Source organism: Centruroides sculpturatus, unplaced genomic scaffold (assembly GCF_000671375.1).
Source record: "Centruroides sculpturatus isolate CEXI.00-Female unplaced genomic scaffold, Cexi_2.0 scaffold1328, whole genome shotgun sequence".
NCBI classification, from domain to species: Eukaryota; Metazoa; Arthropoda; class Arachnida; order Scorpiones; family Buthidae; genus Centruroides; species Centruroides sculpturatus.
In genome coordinates, this window is record NW_019385516.1 from 32,412 (window position 1) to 49,559 (window position 17,148).

Consider the following 17,148-nt stretch of genomic DNA (forward strand, 5'->3'; position numbering starts at 1 on the left):
GACAGGATTAAGGCTTACTGTGAAAAACTTGGCTTCTATTATACTATTTTAGATGCGGGTTTTTGCGTTTTTGATTGCGTTTTAATAGGGTACGTCAACAGAATGTATACTAAGAAGAAATTTTTCGAAAAATTTCCCCCCACAGGGGAGTGTTATACATTTATAATAGATACATTTTGAGCCACAACAACACGTGGCGGGGTCTGCTAGTTTATTATAAATGTATAACATGTCCCCCGTGGGGGGAAATTTTTCAAAAAATTTCTTCTTAGTGTACATTCTCTTGACGTACCCTATTACAACACAATCAAAAACGCAAAAACCAGCATCTAAAATAGTGTAAATAGAAGATGAGTTCTTTACGGTAAGCCTTAATCCTAACCATCTCCCTTCAGTGGGGGAATTTCGACATGTATATTATATAAAAACACATGCGTATTCGAATGCAGCATTGTGTCAAAATTTCAAAGGAATCGGCAGGAACAAACAAACATTACATTTTTATTTATATAGTTAGATAGATGATCTGCTTTAGTTCATTTTCACAGAAAAGCAAACTTAGGGCGTCATACTCGTAGTACCATCTGTTGGACATAAAAGCCTTAACCCTGGATGATATCTTTTAATTTATATGAATGTTTAACGGAATAATATACAGCCTATGTCCACCTTGAAGTTCCTTTCTAAATATTGGTGAAAAAATTTTTGAAATCGGATGAGTAGTTTCGGAGATTACCCGCTACATCCAAACTTACTTACAAATGTTGCCTCTTTATAATAATGGTATAGATGACCAGGCTAAAATACAATATGGCCGCCAGCAAATACCTCTAAATAGCAGACAAACTTATTGGTTCCAACAGTGTTCACTATTCAGAAGTTATACTGTATTACAAATTTACTGTTTTTTTTTAAAGAAAAATGCTCTATAATAATGTTTTTCAAATCAAAATGATTAGTCAATGTATCTAGTTTAAAATCTAAGATTGAATATTTCAAAATTAATAAAATTAAACAAAAAGTTAAAATTTTTAAAAATTTAGTTGCTTGAATATCTAAATGCATATGCTAGGCAACAATAATTGAGTCTTTGCACATTGACATTTTCTGTTATGTTTATAAGGTTACAAATCATGTAATGTGCAAAAGTACTTTCTGATGATTAATTAAAAACCTGCTATAATTAAAATGTTACATTTTAAAAATGATTTGTTTGAGAATATTGTCATTTATTCATACCATTATTTGAAGAATTAAATAGGATTCTCTTAGAGGTAACAGCCTAAATTTCTCTTTGTACTAAAAAATTAATCAAAATTTTTTTCTTATGGGTTTGAAGTCACTTCTGTTCTCTGATTAAATGGTTTAAGAGATGTGTTCATCTTATTTTCAGTTGGTTCAAATCAAATAGTGGACAATATAGAAGAAACTTCTACATTGTTGAGATATTCTACTGTATTTCATTTTCATTATTTGCAGCATTTTTTATAAGCATTAATCCATGAATTGCTCTTAGTCCATGTCCATGAATTGCTATAAGCCTTTTAGTGTTGAAAATGAAAATCTTATCTCAGTTATTATGTTTGAAAGTGATTTTGATATTTTGCAACAACTTATTGGTTTTGTTTATAAACAAAATTCTAATATGATCTCTAAAAAATTTGTGTTTGTATATTAAAAATTCATTCATATCTTCACAATACAGTGAGTGATTGGTTAACAAACAAATCAGATAACGAACACTTTCAGAAAAGATTTTTATGTTCAGATAACAAACACAAGAAGAAGCGACATAAAATAATGAAGACCGATTGGTCTTCCCTTGTCTTCAGGCAACAATTCAAAACTTTTCGGTGCGTGGGAGACGTCGACATCAGCACTCAACCTGGTACTATTTGGATAGTATTTTTCCGAACTTTGAAACTCTCCCTTGTAATTCCAGTTTTTTGTTTTTCTGGCAGAAACAATTCTTTTATGGTACAGTGGAACCCCGGTTAACGAATGTCCTGGTTAACAACCAAATCGGTTAACGAACTTTTACTTTGCAAAAATTTTGTCTCAGATAACGAACTTAACGGTATTTTGTGTGAAATTTTAGTTGGTGTTAGGCATGTGCGAGTTAAGCGTTGCTTTTCTGAGTGTTTTGCTATACTTCTTTTTTCAGTTTTGTGATTTATATATTTAATCAATATGGCATCCAAGAAAGAAAAAAGTCATAGTGAAAATGACAATGCGCTATTGCATTTGAGAAAAATTTTGATTAAAAGAGTAAGACAATCAACTTTAGATCAATATCTTGTTCCTTACGGAAAGAGTTTGTTTGTTTGTTAAGTTATGGCAATGCAGCACTTGGACGATCTGTCTAGTGGGAATGCCTTCTGGGAGGTGTTTTTAAGAGAAACTGGCCCCTATTTAGGCATTACAGACGTGGAGAAAACCTGGAAAACTCCACGTGGCCAGCCCATCTGAGCGAGGTGCGAACCCACGAACGAACTCCCCATTTTCAAGGTACGGAGACCACTTAGCCACTGGTGGGTTTTTTACCGAAAGAGACTTTGACTCGAAGAATCTTTCGATTAAGTGCTACCCGTTATTTTTGGAGGGGATTCCCCTTCTAAGCATTAAAGTTCGTATATCTCCACTTTTCTGCCACCAACTACAACAAATGAAGGTATGTACAGTGCTATTTTATTAAACAAAGTTTATGTTTGTTGCTGTAATGATAGATATGATAGATACTACGTTTTCCCACATTTTCATCAAAGAAAATTACTGTATATTACAAATAAAATCACAAAAATTTCAGAGATTAGAACGGATTAATTGCATTTGCATTAATTTCTATGGGAAAAATTGCTTCGGTTAACGAACAATTCAGTTAACGAACGGAATCATGGAACGGATTAAGTTCATTAACCGGGGTTTCACTGTATTTGCAAGACTCGGGTGTGCAGTCTACTCTTTACACACTTTTTGCATCAGTATTTATTTTCAAAAGGTGAGAATATAATAGCAAACGTAGAGAGTGGGCAGATGATGTCTGACATTGCTGGGCAGTATGGCTTGAACAGGTCTACTATAGTCCACAGTTCAATCTTATCTAAGAAAGATACTGTATAATTAAGAAGACTCAAGCAGTTAAAGGAGTAACAAAAATCACATCTGAGAAATAAAGAACATTGAAGAGCTCATAATAGAACCTGAAACAGATCCGATGACAGAAGAACACCAAGAAACTTGGCGACATATGCTTTACAGGATTAATGCCTATATCTGCTATTAAAGATCTTTTGAAGAAGTGGGAAGATGTCAGAACAACAGTCTTAAGAATTGACATCCAAACCAGGTTGAGATTAATAGGCTTAGGGATATCTACAGTTACAATGCTATTAATTGCTTCTAAAAAATTCTGAAGATAGAAAAGCAATTGACATCAGACAGATTTTTAACTACCACCACAAACAGAAAAAACATGACTAATAAAAATGCAAGACTATGTATATATGTATTTTTATTATTACATATAAATAAACTTAGTAAGAAAGTTTTTTTGGTGAGTCTCCAGAATGAATTAATCAAATTCCCATAAAAACCTATGGTAAATCAATAATTGGTTAACGAACAATTCAGATAGCGAACAAAATCTTGGGACAGATTATGTTTTTTAACCAATCACCCACTGTATTAATTATACCATCTGGATTATATGAAATCAGCATGCTTAATACTGAGAATGTATTATATAATTTGTAGTTTGGAAGTAAAAGCTGTCAAAGCAAACTGCAATAAGTGACTAGTATCCTTATATCTAAATTATTAACAGTTCTGTAGGCAAAGATTGGGTGGAGGTCTTGTTACTTAACAGGTAACATATTCTAATAAGTAAGAAAGACAAGATGTGGATATACTTTGCATGAATAAATAATACTAATATATATTAAAATGCTTGATGTAAAATATTTTGATGTTTTTACTAAGATGTAATTAACTGTAGGAAAAAAATTCATACATTTTTAAATTTTAATATGTTTTAGAGTAAATATTTAAAGCATTGGCACTTTGCAAAGAGTTCACTAGTGGCAGAGTGGATAAAACTACTAAAATTTGGTAGTTCATAGCATATTTGTGACTGACCAGGCTGGTTTTGTAGTGTTTTCATGTGTCTAATATCTACCATAATTTTGAATAGATAATCTTCACGTTGTATACTGTTTTTAAATTTCAAGTTACACTATATATGATTGGATGATGAAGGCAACAAACCAGATTAACTGTTATTACAAAATACAAGGAGAAAAAATGAATATTTAGGCAATATTTACAATTTAAAAAGATTAAGAAATTATTTTATTTCCATTTGATAAAGGAAATTAGTGATAACATAAAAATGATAAATTGTATTTATTTAGCTTTACATAATTGGAACAGTTCATAGCATCTGCAATCAAATTACAAGAGTGAATTTCTCAGTATTCCCAAATGGTATCTCAGTATAGCCACTTCCTTGTTAAGGCTAAGTACTGTGTCATATGCAAGGATTTGCAAACACATGCTAGCAGAGACAATATACAATATGTGTATGCCTTTGTATTAAGCTATTGCTTTTGCTGATTCTTGCTCAGATTAAGTTATTAAATATTTTAAACGAATGTCAGTTTAATTAGTGCAAATAGGTTTCTACAGTTTTCTACAGTTCAAAAAATAAAAGAAAAAGTAATGTTATCTTAATTTTATTTTGTTAATTATTTTGAATGAAATTAATAAGTATTCAATAAAATTATTAAAATTTAATTTACAGTTATTGTAATTATTAGTAGAACAGTTGAAAGGCCTGATGCTGGTATCGGGGCATAATAAATAGTTAGCATGCATGGCAGTGATAAATAATTAATTACATATGGTTTACCTAAAGTGCAGAGATGATCAGCAGAACACTGTTGAAAGTGAACTGCCCATAACTATCATTGTCATGTACTAAAACCAACCTCCCTACTTCCAATTCTCATGAAATAACTCAAAATACCAATAAGATACCTGTATTCCTCTGTAACATTCTTGTTATCGTTATTGTTTTTTCTGCTGATTATTCCTTATAAAACACCATCGCAGGACACCCATGGATCCCAACCCTTTTCTTTTCATCTTCAACAACTCGTACAGTCTTACCCTTAAGCTAGGTCAAATTAGTAACTGTAACGCTCCTTTCTTAGATGTCAACATGCATCTCAATAGGGGCAAAATGGAAATGAGCGTTTATTACAAACCAGGCCACATACCACTATTCATCCCTGCAAACTTGTCTGACTCCTTTTCGTATAAAATTGCAGCCTTCCGTGCCCTAATCAGATGGGCCTTCACTCATCATACCAATAAGCACGACATTGCTTGAGCTACAATGTTTAGAACCACCATGGGCAAATGCGGCTCTTGCTTAAACTGTTAATTTCTGCTTTTTATTATTATTTTTGCAATTTTATTTCCACAATTTTGTGAAAATATGTTTATTAAAAAAATTCAATATTTGTTTTATATAATATTTATATTATATAATAAAATCGCAGTACAGAATAAAAAAGTACAGAACTGCAGCGTCTACTATAGTCCACAGTTCAATCTTATCTAAGAAAGATACTGTATAATTAAGAAGACTCAAGCAGCTAAAGGAGTAACAAAAATCACATCTGAGAAATAAAGAACATTGAAGAGCTCATAGTGGAATCTGAAACAAATCTGACGACAGAAGAATGCCAAGAACTTTTGAATGAAGAACACCAAGAAACTTGGCGACATATGTTTTCTTTTGAAAAAGAAGATTAATGTTGATATCTGCTATTAAANTATAATATTTATATTATATAATAAAATCGCAGTACAGAATAAAAAAGTACAGAACTGCAGCTTCCATGCATTTTGCAAAACCTACATTTTGGCTCCCACTGACCTCTTGCTTGCCCACCCCTAGTATAGAAGATATAGCGGTTGAACATGGCTCGTAGTTTAGCCATCGCCTACAGCAACCAACTTGCTGCATGCAGCATTTCAAACACCCAGTCTATTTCTAACAGAAGCCAACAATGCATCATAGGCTCCAGGCACACCGTAGTTCAGTTCAGTCAACATTTGAACTCTTCATAGAAGGACATTGCAAACCAGAATGGTACAGAAATCGTGTACAGGAGATCTGGTACAATTTACAAGCTGTTATGCAATGCAAAAGATAAAATAGGTCTAAGCAGAGTCCCAGGAGTATACTCTATTCCTCTTAGGGATGATAGATTCCAAAGGGACTTAATTTATATTAGCTCAACCATACGTTCAATTTGCAAAAGGATATGTGAATATCATTTCAACCTTGCAAACAACAGGCATGCCACTGACCCAGACCTCCAGAACACTAGATTAATTATGCAGGCTTTTCAAATAGACCATATTCATCACCTGGAGGCCTTCAAAATTTATAAAGCCAACTTGAAAGGCAACTGTATTAACTTTAAAGACTGCGAGATGGTGGTGCATGTGTGGAAATACCCTTTCAAGAAATTCGAACAAAGTCAATCAGCTGCATGAATTTGATATTTACAAGTCAAACATAATCATTCTAATGGTCCAATTTGGAGGTCAGTTTAGTTCATTACCTTAAGCAGGCCTTGATGAAGGCCGAAAACATTCAGAAGTTGCATTTAAGTTCAATTACTGGTTTAAAAAGGTTTTGTTTGTGATTTGTTTAATAAGGAGGTACTGGTACAAATAAATGCTAAAGGTTGATGAATATCATGTATTTTCTTTGATGCTATTTAGTGATAATTGAACTTAATGAATTTAATTTTTCTTTATAATAATAGTCAGTCATAAACAAGACTTTTATTAATATTTGAATGTTTTTTTAATAGCATGGCTAACAGGAATGGGACAAGCAGCGATCAAGAAATGGCTGAAGACAGAAGAGATGAAGACGAACCAATGGATCAGTCAACTTCAGATGTTCCTGAACAGATGATAACTGGTGATGGCTCAATGGATGTCTCTAGTGGCCCTCCATCAGAAGAACATCAAAAATTATTGGAATATGGATTAAGTGAAAAAGTTGTGAGAAAATTAGAGGAAATATTCAAAACTGGTAAGAATTATTATTAATAATGTCAACTATAAATTGCAATTAATCTCATGCATTTTTCAGATTTTACAAATTTTTAATGTTCTGGAATTTAGATGTATTAAAACAAAACTTTTTAAGTCAGAATTTTTTGAATTTTGGTATAAACTATTATTTCAAATTTAAAAAAATTTTTGTTATTTAAAATATTCATAATAATAATAATGTTGTATAAAATAATATTAAATTCATTTAGAATAAATTATAGAATATATTAAGTGTGAATTTTTGGCAAAAAGCTAAATGTAGAGATTTATGTATTGTCACTATCTACAATTTATTTACTTAATATGAATATAAAAGCCATTTTTAAACACAAACTTTAACAGGTTTTTGCATAAAATTCCTATGTTCTATATCAGGGGTCACCAAACATTTTTGACAGCGGACCAGATAACAGAATGATTAGCACAGGCCTCATAACCATTTTGTTCAATACATTATACTGACTACACAAAAAATACAGTCAACTTATTTATTTACCAATATGAAACTTCATTGCAGATACTTACACAAAAAGTGTTCTGATGTCTAAAATTGCTGAATTTTTTTATTTTACCGGTTTTTCCTAAAAAATTATATTACTGTCAGATGCAAAAATCAGATTGGACCAATTTTGGCATTTTTACTTAAACTTATTTTAATTTTTTCTACATAGTAAGCTTATCAACAATCTATGCCAGTGTTTTTCAACCTGTGGGTCGCGACCCCCCCTGGGGGTCGCGAAGCCTTACACGGGGGGTCGCGGGTAAAAGAAAAAGACAAGTGTTTGTAGGTCCTACACTACATTGAAAAAACTACAATTTCAGCGAGAAGGCTGTATCTGTTTATTATACAGTACAGTTGGTTTTTGATTGACATTTAGGTCAGAATGATGGGTGTTGCCTGGGTGGGTACGGCCCACCCCAGAAAATGATTGCCGAAAAAGTGTTGAGCTGACACATAAAAAGAAATAACAAGTAGAAAAGTAGAAGTGAAATACCCTCATCCTTAAAAAAAAAAAAAATAAGGTCAACAGCACTCCGAACCCATTGTTATTATATGAAGGAAGTAACATAATATACGTGTCTTAAGTTATTGTCGATTCTCCTTAAATTCTCACATTAGTCAACAGTAATTTTTCTGAGCAGAAAGAAAATTAAATAATTTTTTAAATCACTGATTTAGTTTTAATATGGCCCTAGGGGGGTCGCCTGAATTTTTTAACTTGTAAAGGGGTCGCGTATTCAAAAAGGTTGAAAAACACTGCCCTATGCTATTTCCATACAAATAATTATATTTTAGCTCATTTGTGGCACAGTTTGGTAGTGGGCAGATGAACTGACCTTGCAGGCCATAATTTGATGACCCCTGTTCTATATGATGTAATCTGAATAATTACATTCTGAAAATTAGTGCTACCTTTTATTGATAAATTTAGCACATTAACTGCCTCTTTACGCACATGCTGCTGTACTAATTAGTCAATTAATAGCCATTCGACGGCCGGACATTGCTATAACCAATGTATTTTTACTCAAGGTTAAATTTTCCTGGCTTCATAAGATAGTGGTGGCCTCTTGCAAACATCTATAAAGTTGGCTCCGACAGCCAGTTGTCCTAGGGCAGTGATTCCCAACCCAGGGTATGCAATAAGTTTGTTAGGGTACAGAAAAAGATAATTATTATGGCAGAAAAAAATAATAAACAGTAGAGCATCGATTATCCGACCCCCGATTAACCGTCATATCGGTTAACCGGTCGTTCTAGTCGGCAAATTTCAAATGTTTGCTAGTGATGTGGCACTACAATATTTGGCTATGTCTTGGCTACTTTAATATTATTTTTGTTAAATTTTTGCGTGTTTTATCTGGAAACTGGCTCAACCATTGAAGGGCGGCCAGTAATTAAACGAAACTTAATTTTCTAATTATGAGTGGTTGTTTGTTTTGTGAGCAATAAAATAATTTAAAAATAATTTTTAACAATACAACAGCGACAATTATTATTTAAAAAAAATAATTTGTTAGGCTTAACATTGATGAAAATTCAACGCGAAGTTGGTTAATAGTGATATACTAATAATGTGATTTTTTCATTCTTTTCGGTTATCCGATTTTTTCAGTTATCCTACCAACCTGGGTCGCCAATTAAGTCAGATAATCGATGTTCTACTGTATTATGTATCACAAATTAATAGTATTTAAAAATTATTAGGTAAAAAATGTTCCTTGCAACAATCACAAACTTTATTATATATTTCAAAATGCAAAAATAGAAATAAAAACTTATGCTGCCGATTGTACAATGCAACAGATCAATAAATGTTGCACAGTCTGTCAATGGTAGTGGCGATACCATTATGTGTGATTAGTGATTATGTTAGACTCTTGATGGTGGAATGTGTTACCATTATTATTATTATTTCTCAACAATATCCCCCATGTGTTGTTTGAAAAAAATATTCTTTTGTTTATAAAAAGTATTTTTTATTGTTAGCAAGGAAAAGGACATAGCTAGTTTCTCTAGATTTTCTCTAAAAGCGGTAATTTTTTTCATTATTTATTCAGTATTTTTATTAATTTTTTATTGACAAGACTGTGCCTTGTTTATAAAATCATACTGCCTGCTGAATTACCAGCTTAGATGTATGAAGGAGTACGTGTCAAAAGTTGCAATTTGGCACAAAGTATTAGGTGCCCAAATCATGCGCGCATAAATAAAGCCAGACTTGTTGGTACTCAGGGGACCGAGAACCAAGTCAAAATAAAATTCAAAATGGCAACACACACTACAAACAGGCAGTGTGAGATTTGCACATGCTTTGCTAGTTGGAAAGTTGGAAATGCCAAGGGGGTACACTAATGAAAAATGGTTGGGAACTGTTGTCCTAGGGGGTCATGAAGTGGTTTGATGGCTGGCTGTCATAGTGGTTTTTTTTTTTTTAATAGTAAATAGTTAAGAAAAAAAGAAGCAACATATCGAAGACTAGTTTAATTCTTTTATTTCATTAAAGTAAGTAATATAGCAAAAGAAAATATAGGAAGTATGTAATTTGACACTCCCTATTGTTTATTGCCTCACACATGTTCTTTAACCTGCAAATGTCTTGAAATGTGCTTTAAAAAACATGTAATTAGGTGAGCAGATTGTAAAATAAATAGGGCCTTTCTCTCTAGACCAGTGTTTCTCAACCTCTAACAAATCGTCGCCCCTTCACTACAAAATTCCAATGCCAAGGGACAAGGCTAACACCAAATTCGTACTGCATTGAATATACTAGTGACTAGTATAATGTTATTTGTTTAATTATTGTACGATATGACAAATAAAATATCTAATTATTCTTAATATAATGTTTTACTATATCACCCAGAAAATTGTTTTTTGCCCCCAAAATATAAATTGTTGCTAATCGCCCCCTGAATGTGGAAAAATGCCCACATGGGGCGATATTGCCCCCGTTGAGAAACACTGCTTTAGGCCATCATTTTTTTTTTAACTTTACCCTACTGACTGTTATATAACCACCCTTCTATTTAAAAAATAAAAAATATTCCTAAAAGATTTTAAATATCCAATTTTTTGTAATTGAGGCCCCTAAATAGACAAAGTATCATATTAAGGTGGCAGTTAACATGTTAGCCATGCTTCAATGGCAATAAAGATTATTGCTCTGTGTGTTATTCATAAAATGAACTTGAAAAATTTGACAGTACTACTTTCAGTAAAAATTGCTTTGGATGACTGCCAAAATATGGATTATAAATCAGTATTAAAAGGTTGCATTATACTATTTGAAGATCTAGTCACTGGTTTTAAGTATGAAATCAAATTTATAGCAAATTTTAGGGGGTGAATTCAGTTCAAAACAAAGGGTTGATCTGTTAACTTGTTAAACTAGAGTAGTCACATTACTGTCTTTGATTTCTTTTTAGAACTTAATTTACTATATTTTATGAAATGTAAGATTCATTTCCAATTTAACTTGAATATTACTGTATTTAAGCCATACATTTTTGATACTATGCCTCAAAATATTTTTTACTATATTTTGGTTTAAAAATTAAAATTATAATACACACTTTTATTTAAGGGTTTTTTATGGGCCTATTTAAGCACTTTTATTTAAGAGATTTTAAAAGAAGTCATTTATAATTAAAATATTTAACACACATCCTTCCAAAAGCTGCTTAGCCATAGCAAAAAATAATGTATTGACATTTTTATTCAAGAGTTGGGCTAAGGAGTAGTTATATGTAGCCTACTGAGGTTGCTTGCAGAATTCAATAGCTTATGGGTGCAAGTTCACATACAAGAGGAATGGTATTTTTTTCATGCTTATTTTTTTAATTGTTTCCAGCAAACTCTAGTTTTATCCTTAATAAGATGTACTAATCATTGACTAAAATGATCATTTCCATTTTTAAGGAAAAAATAACCTTATGATATAAGTTGGAAAATATCCAATTGATGCTGTTGAGGATACCTAACAAATTTGAACTAGCGGTTGTTCAGTCAAATGACATCAGATGAAATACTTTAACTCATTCATAACTTGTCGAAGAATTACTAACACTAATTTACTAAACTATTAATCATTTCAGTAGAAACTAGAACAAAAAGATTTGATTTTTCCTTTGCTAATTTTATTTCATATTTAAACACTTATAAAAAAATTTGTGTTTATCATTTATGAATGATCTAGTCCAGATATCAATTCCTAGTCAGGTGGCAAAGATATAGTGCCCAACATATCCTTTGTGGCCTGCTGGTGAATTATGAAAAACACATTAAGTAAAGAAATGAAAAATCAGCTGCTGTACATGTAAACAAATTCAATAGATAGCTTAAGAATACATTATTTTTGTAATTTACAGGTAAAAATATTTGTTAGACCAGTTTGAGAAACTAATAAATAATAACTGTATTATTGATCAGTCACAAAAATGATATTCTTGAATCATTATTACTGTGACAATAGTAAATATTCTTAGTGCTTAGTCTAATATGAGTTAATAAAATTTATAAATTAATGAAGTGATTAATACTGATTCTTATTATTAATGGAAGCTTCATAACAAAGCTGTTTGAAATCTTTACATAATAACAACTGGCACAGAAAAACAATCTGTTTTGCTTTGAGTTGTTGGCATATCAAAATGACATCACTGGTTTTAAACTAATCTATGATGTTGTTTTATGTGCCAGCATGTTAACAATATGCCATTCATATTGCCTTTGTTAAAATTTTTATGAAAGAAAATGACTACCTCCAAAAATTTATTCCGGGTATATACAAATAACTTTTGGTTTTTTACTCTGGTAGCACATAACTACAAAAAAATATTTTTGCAAGTAATTCCAAAAAATGTATTTTTATACTGATGTAAGATATTTAATAGCTGAAACCAAATTTATGAATTATTAAGTGTTCTCTTCCTTAATTCAATTTATTTTCTGTTTAGTTCTGATTGGTAAATATATTGGACTCTTTAGAATAAGGCAAATATTTTAAATGCATATTTAAACTAATTATCATTAGCAATAATCAAAATGGTGGTGAATTGTTTGGTTTCAGAAAAGTTTTTCACTCAGCTATCAAGTTTATTTTTAACATTAACATAAAACCAAACTAATATTTGTTAATAATAAAGTGATAAGGCTGGATTGTTATTGGGCTATATATGGCTAATTAATTGTGAAAATCAAATGGAGGTCTGGGTAGAGTAACTTGTAATGCATCTGCATAGTAAGCAAGAATTGTGGATTAGAATCCCTTTCTGGCCAGCTGTTTTTTCCTATCAAGATATTCTAAATTCAACTTATTCTAGTGATTATTAACATGGAGATGGCAGCTTAATCTTAATTAATTAGTCACATTATAACTTGATAAGAATTCAGCCATATCCTTTGATTACAAATTAACAGTCGTGATAATTTTTTTTTTCAGAAATAGATGAATATACCTAACAAAATTCATGTGGTAGTAATTAATTAGAATGATTTTAAACAAAAAAAATTTATGAAAAAATTCTTTTTTCAGGGTTGTAAACAGATTTTTAAGTCTGAATTTGAAGATCTGGATCTGAATGATATATTTGAAAAATTAAATATTTATTTTTATAGGGAAACTTATATATTCAGATTTGGATGAAAGGGCATTGGATGCTTTGAAAGAATTTCCTGTTGATGGAGCATTGGTGGTTCTGAATCAGTTTTTAGAAAGCAGCTTAGAACATGTTTCGAACAAAAGTGCTTATTTGTGTGGAGTTATGAAAACATATCGCCAGAAAAGTAAAATTCCAGGTGGCAGTTCGGGTACAGCCTCGGGGAAAGGTCCAAATGAAGAAAAAATTAAAGTAAATGGTTTATTATTACTTACTAACTATAAATGTAAAATTACTAAAATTCATTATAAAATTTTACTGAAGTAAAACTTATTTTGTATTCAGAAAATTTTTGAATTTTAGTAATTTTTTGAAATTTTAAATTGGATATTAAATAATGAAATTATATAATTATGAAGATCAGAATTTTTAATGAAATAAGTAATGTAAGTATGTTAATTTTTATTTTATGATGAAACTCATCTGATAATTGGTTAACATTTATAAGCAGTTTAATTTGTTGTTATTCATTTTACATAAATTTATTATTTTTGTATAGCCTATGTACACATTCTCATAAATGTGATTGAATTTTTATTGTGATTTTACTGTATTTTGCTAAGAGAGAAATTTTGAACATCTTAGAGAATTTTTTTTTTTAATGTAACTTTCAAATTGTCTTTTCTAATGAAATGTTTTAGAAGTTACTCTGTATTTTAATACATTTACAGTTCATAATTTCGTTTTATATGAATTCCATGTTGTACGAGTCACTTAGATTTTACAAATACGTGAGCCATTCACATCCTGGCACACACATTTATAAAATCTAAGTGACTTGTACAACATGAAATTCATATAAAACGGAATTATGAACAGTGTTATAGGGGGTTGACTGTATTTATGCATGGAACTTCATAATTATTATTAAACTATATTTTTAATTAATACTGTTTGGTTACTGAACAATAGATTTAATTAACAGTTGAGGAATAATTACTATATTATTCTTAGTTCAAATTATCTGAAAGAGTATCAGTTCTTTTAATAAATAAATCAACATTAAATTTTAAAATGTCAAAAATAGAAATGTCTGTCTTGTCTAATTTTTGACTTTTTGTGCAGTCATAATTTTTTTGAATTAAAATGTTATTTATTATCTGTTTATTGTAAAAAAGTTTTCTTTAGAATCACTATCTTAATTACAAATAAATCTTGTTTTTGATATTAATGTAAGTACATTGTTAACTTGTAGTTTTATGTTGCAAATTATCCAGTAAAGATGTCTGTTTAGAGAAGTCTTGATAGTCATTTAATGTTTACATTTTGTCACTGCTCCTATGTTTTATTCTTAAAAAGTTTAATTAGTTGTTATGAATCAAAATAACATATACTTCAGCCTAATTTGATTACTAATGTTAAATGAACTGCCAGATTATCAGATTGTACCATGGTTAATTTGATGATTAGATATAAAGCAATTTGGCTATAGGTAGGTAGTTAGGTTGTCTGTCATTTAATAATAAATTTAATTTTTAATTTAATGCATCTACATGACAAGCAGGAGTTGCAGGTAAAAGTCTCTCTCTGAACCAATATTTTCTTCTGAAATATTTTAATTTAAATTGAAAATCAAATTTACCATTAGCTGACAGCCTACCTACCTACAGTCAACCAATAAACAATGTGACAGTTTGGCAATAATAATGAAAAAACACGCTAAACTGAAATATAACTAATGCATTAATAACATTGATTGCAAGCTAATAGCAAATAATGGCAAAAGTGAGACTTAATGCCTGTCAGCAGTTTTCTAAGCAAATAGCTGTCTTAAGGTAAGTATCAAGCAGAATTGTGAGTCATTACATTCTTTACTTTAGTGATGTGGCTTTGAAACTGCTTTTATGGGATGATGAGAAATAATAATAGTGTTAAAAAAATTATTTCAATTAGATAAATTCAAAATTTTGAACTTATAATATAATGCATATAATACAGTTCTCAACATGTTCTAGATCTATTACTATAGACTATTTTCATGTATTTTTAAATAATGCAAAATTAATTAATATTTGATTACTGCAAGCAATATAATTGGAAATTAAGTAGTCAGTCATTTTTTAAATAAATTTGAAAAATTACTTTTTTCTCCTCTTGCTATTTAAATGTTTTACTCATTAGTTTCCATGTGAAATATATATATATTACAAAATTTATTTTATAGTTTATATTTTGTTAATTTTCACTTCATTGAATAGTAACTAAGTATAGCTTTTTTTCCACGTTGAAGCAAAATTTTTGTGAATTTCTGGAGAGTTCAAATTCTATTAATACTATTAAAAAATAATCATTGCAGATAATAATTAGCTAATTTTGATTTGTATGATGTATAGGCTTTTACTCTCAAAATAAATTAGGTGCTAGATTATATCCATGTTTTACTGTTGAAATGTAGATTACTGGAAATTTTAACATCTAGCCTGACATTTTTAATTTTTTTATTTGTGTTTGACAAAAGTTAATATTATCAAGAAATCAGAGAGAAGTTGTAATTGTTAGAACTATGTATATAGTCTATCTCCAAAGTCTGTAGAAAATAATACAGGTTATAAATCACATACTAAATAGTATTTCCTAGAGAACAGTTCTGAATACTATTTCAATAAACAAAAATATGGTTTTATGCAGTAAACAGTGCTTTGAACACTCTTGTTTGGACTAATATTCAGTGTTCTGATTTTTTTTTGTGTTTACATGAAATCATTTCATGACATTGAGTCCTTTCCAAATGTTTTAGATATATATTTTAAAAAGTGTTGTTGAGCTATAGAAATCCTTACTAGATAACAGTAGATACTAACAACACACCAAGGAATTAGTACAATTTAGCAAAGACTGTCTTTTGTTATAAGTACAGTAGAGTGTCAATTATCCGAAAGAATTCCAGTCGGCAAATTTAAATTTTTGCCAGTGCTGTGGCGCTGCAATCTTTGGCTATGTCTTGGGCTACTCAAATATTTTACGTTTTTGATACTAAATTAACTTCTGAAGTATAATTTTTTATTGTTTTTATATTTTTTTTGTTTGTAAAAATAAAGAAATAATTTTTAACGATACAATAGTCATGATTATTATTTTAAAAAGTTTGCGTTAGGCTTAACATTGATAAAAATTCAACGCGAAGCGACACACAACGGAGAAAAATTTCAACATGGGCTAGGTTAATATATTTTTTCGTACATAATCGATTTTCCAAACAACCCCAGTCCCAATTGATTCGGATAATCGATGCTCTACTGTATCAGATTAAAAAAAAAACAAGTTAACACAGTTTTTGGTTAAAATATGTTAGTACTTTTGATGATACAGTACCATTTTCATGTATTTGGAATGGATGGGTCTTAAATGTTGTATCTTTAAATACAATTTTAACATGTAATATATTCAAGTGCCCGAAGAAGATGATATTATATTATCCAAAGCAGGATGGACATCTATTTTACAGTTAAAGGCCATATGATACTATTTTAAGTGAGATCAGGCCAAATTAGTATTTTATGTATTTTCTAGATAAAAGAGATTCTACGTCTGTAATGGATGTTTGAATACTATGGATAAGTAATTTTCAAATTTATTGCTTACAACCTTACAATTTTTTTGCTGGACACATGGGCTAATCATAAATCACTTACGATGCAAATATATTTAATGATCTTACTGGTCATAGAAAGTATTAGAGGGCTGCATATGTCTGTCTATAGGCTATCTCTTCCAATCCAAAACACTAGCAAAAAATACATTTTTAATAGGAAACTTTAAGCTGTTTCTTGTTTATTTGATATTTATAAAATGAGACTATTTAGCCAAAAAAAATCTATTGTTATTAGCCTACAGTATTTTTTTTTT

General features: G+C 30.2%; 1 protein-coding gene across 1 annotated transcript in view; it reads left to right on the forward strand.

The window, feature by feature from the left end:
- LOC111639719 (heterogeneous nuclear ribonucleoprotein Q-like) overlaps positions 1–17,148 on the forward strand; it is a 49,097-nt gene that overhangs the window by 11,776 nt on the left and 20,173 nt on the right. Inside the window, exons 2-3 of the mRNA XM_023385657.1 lie at positions 6,891–7,117; positions 13,262–13,494. Of these exons, the coding sequence (XP_023241425.1) occupies positions 6,892–7,117; positions 13,262–13,494 (459 nt within the window). The 5' untranslated portion in view covers position 6,891. The remainder of the gene's footprint in view (positions 1–6,890; positions 7,118–13,261; positions 13,495–17,148) is intronic.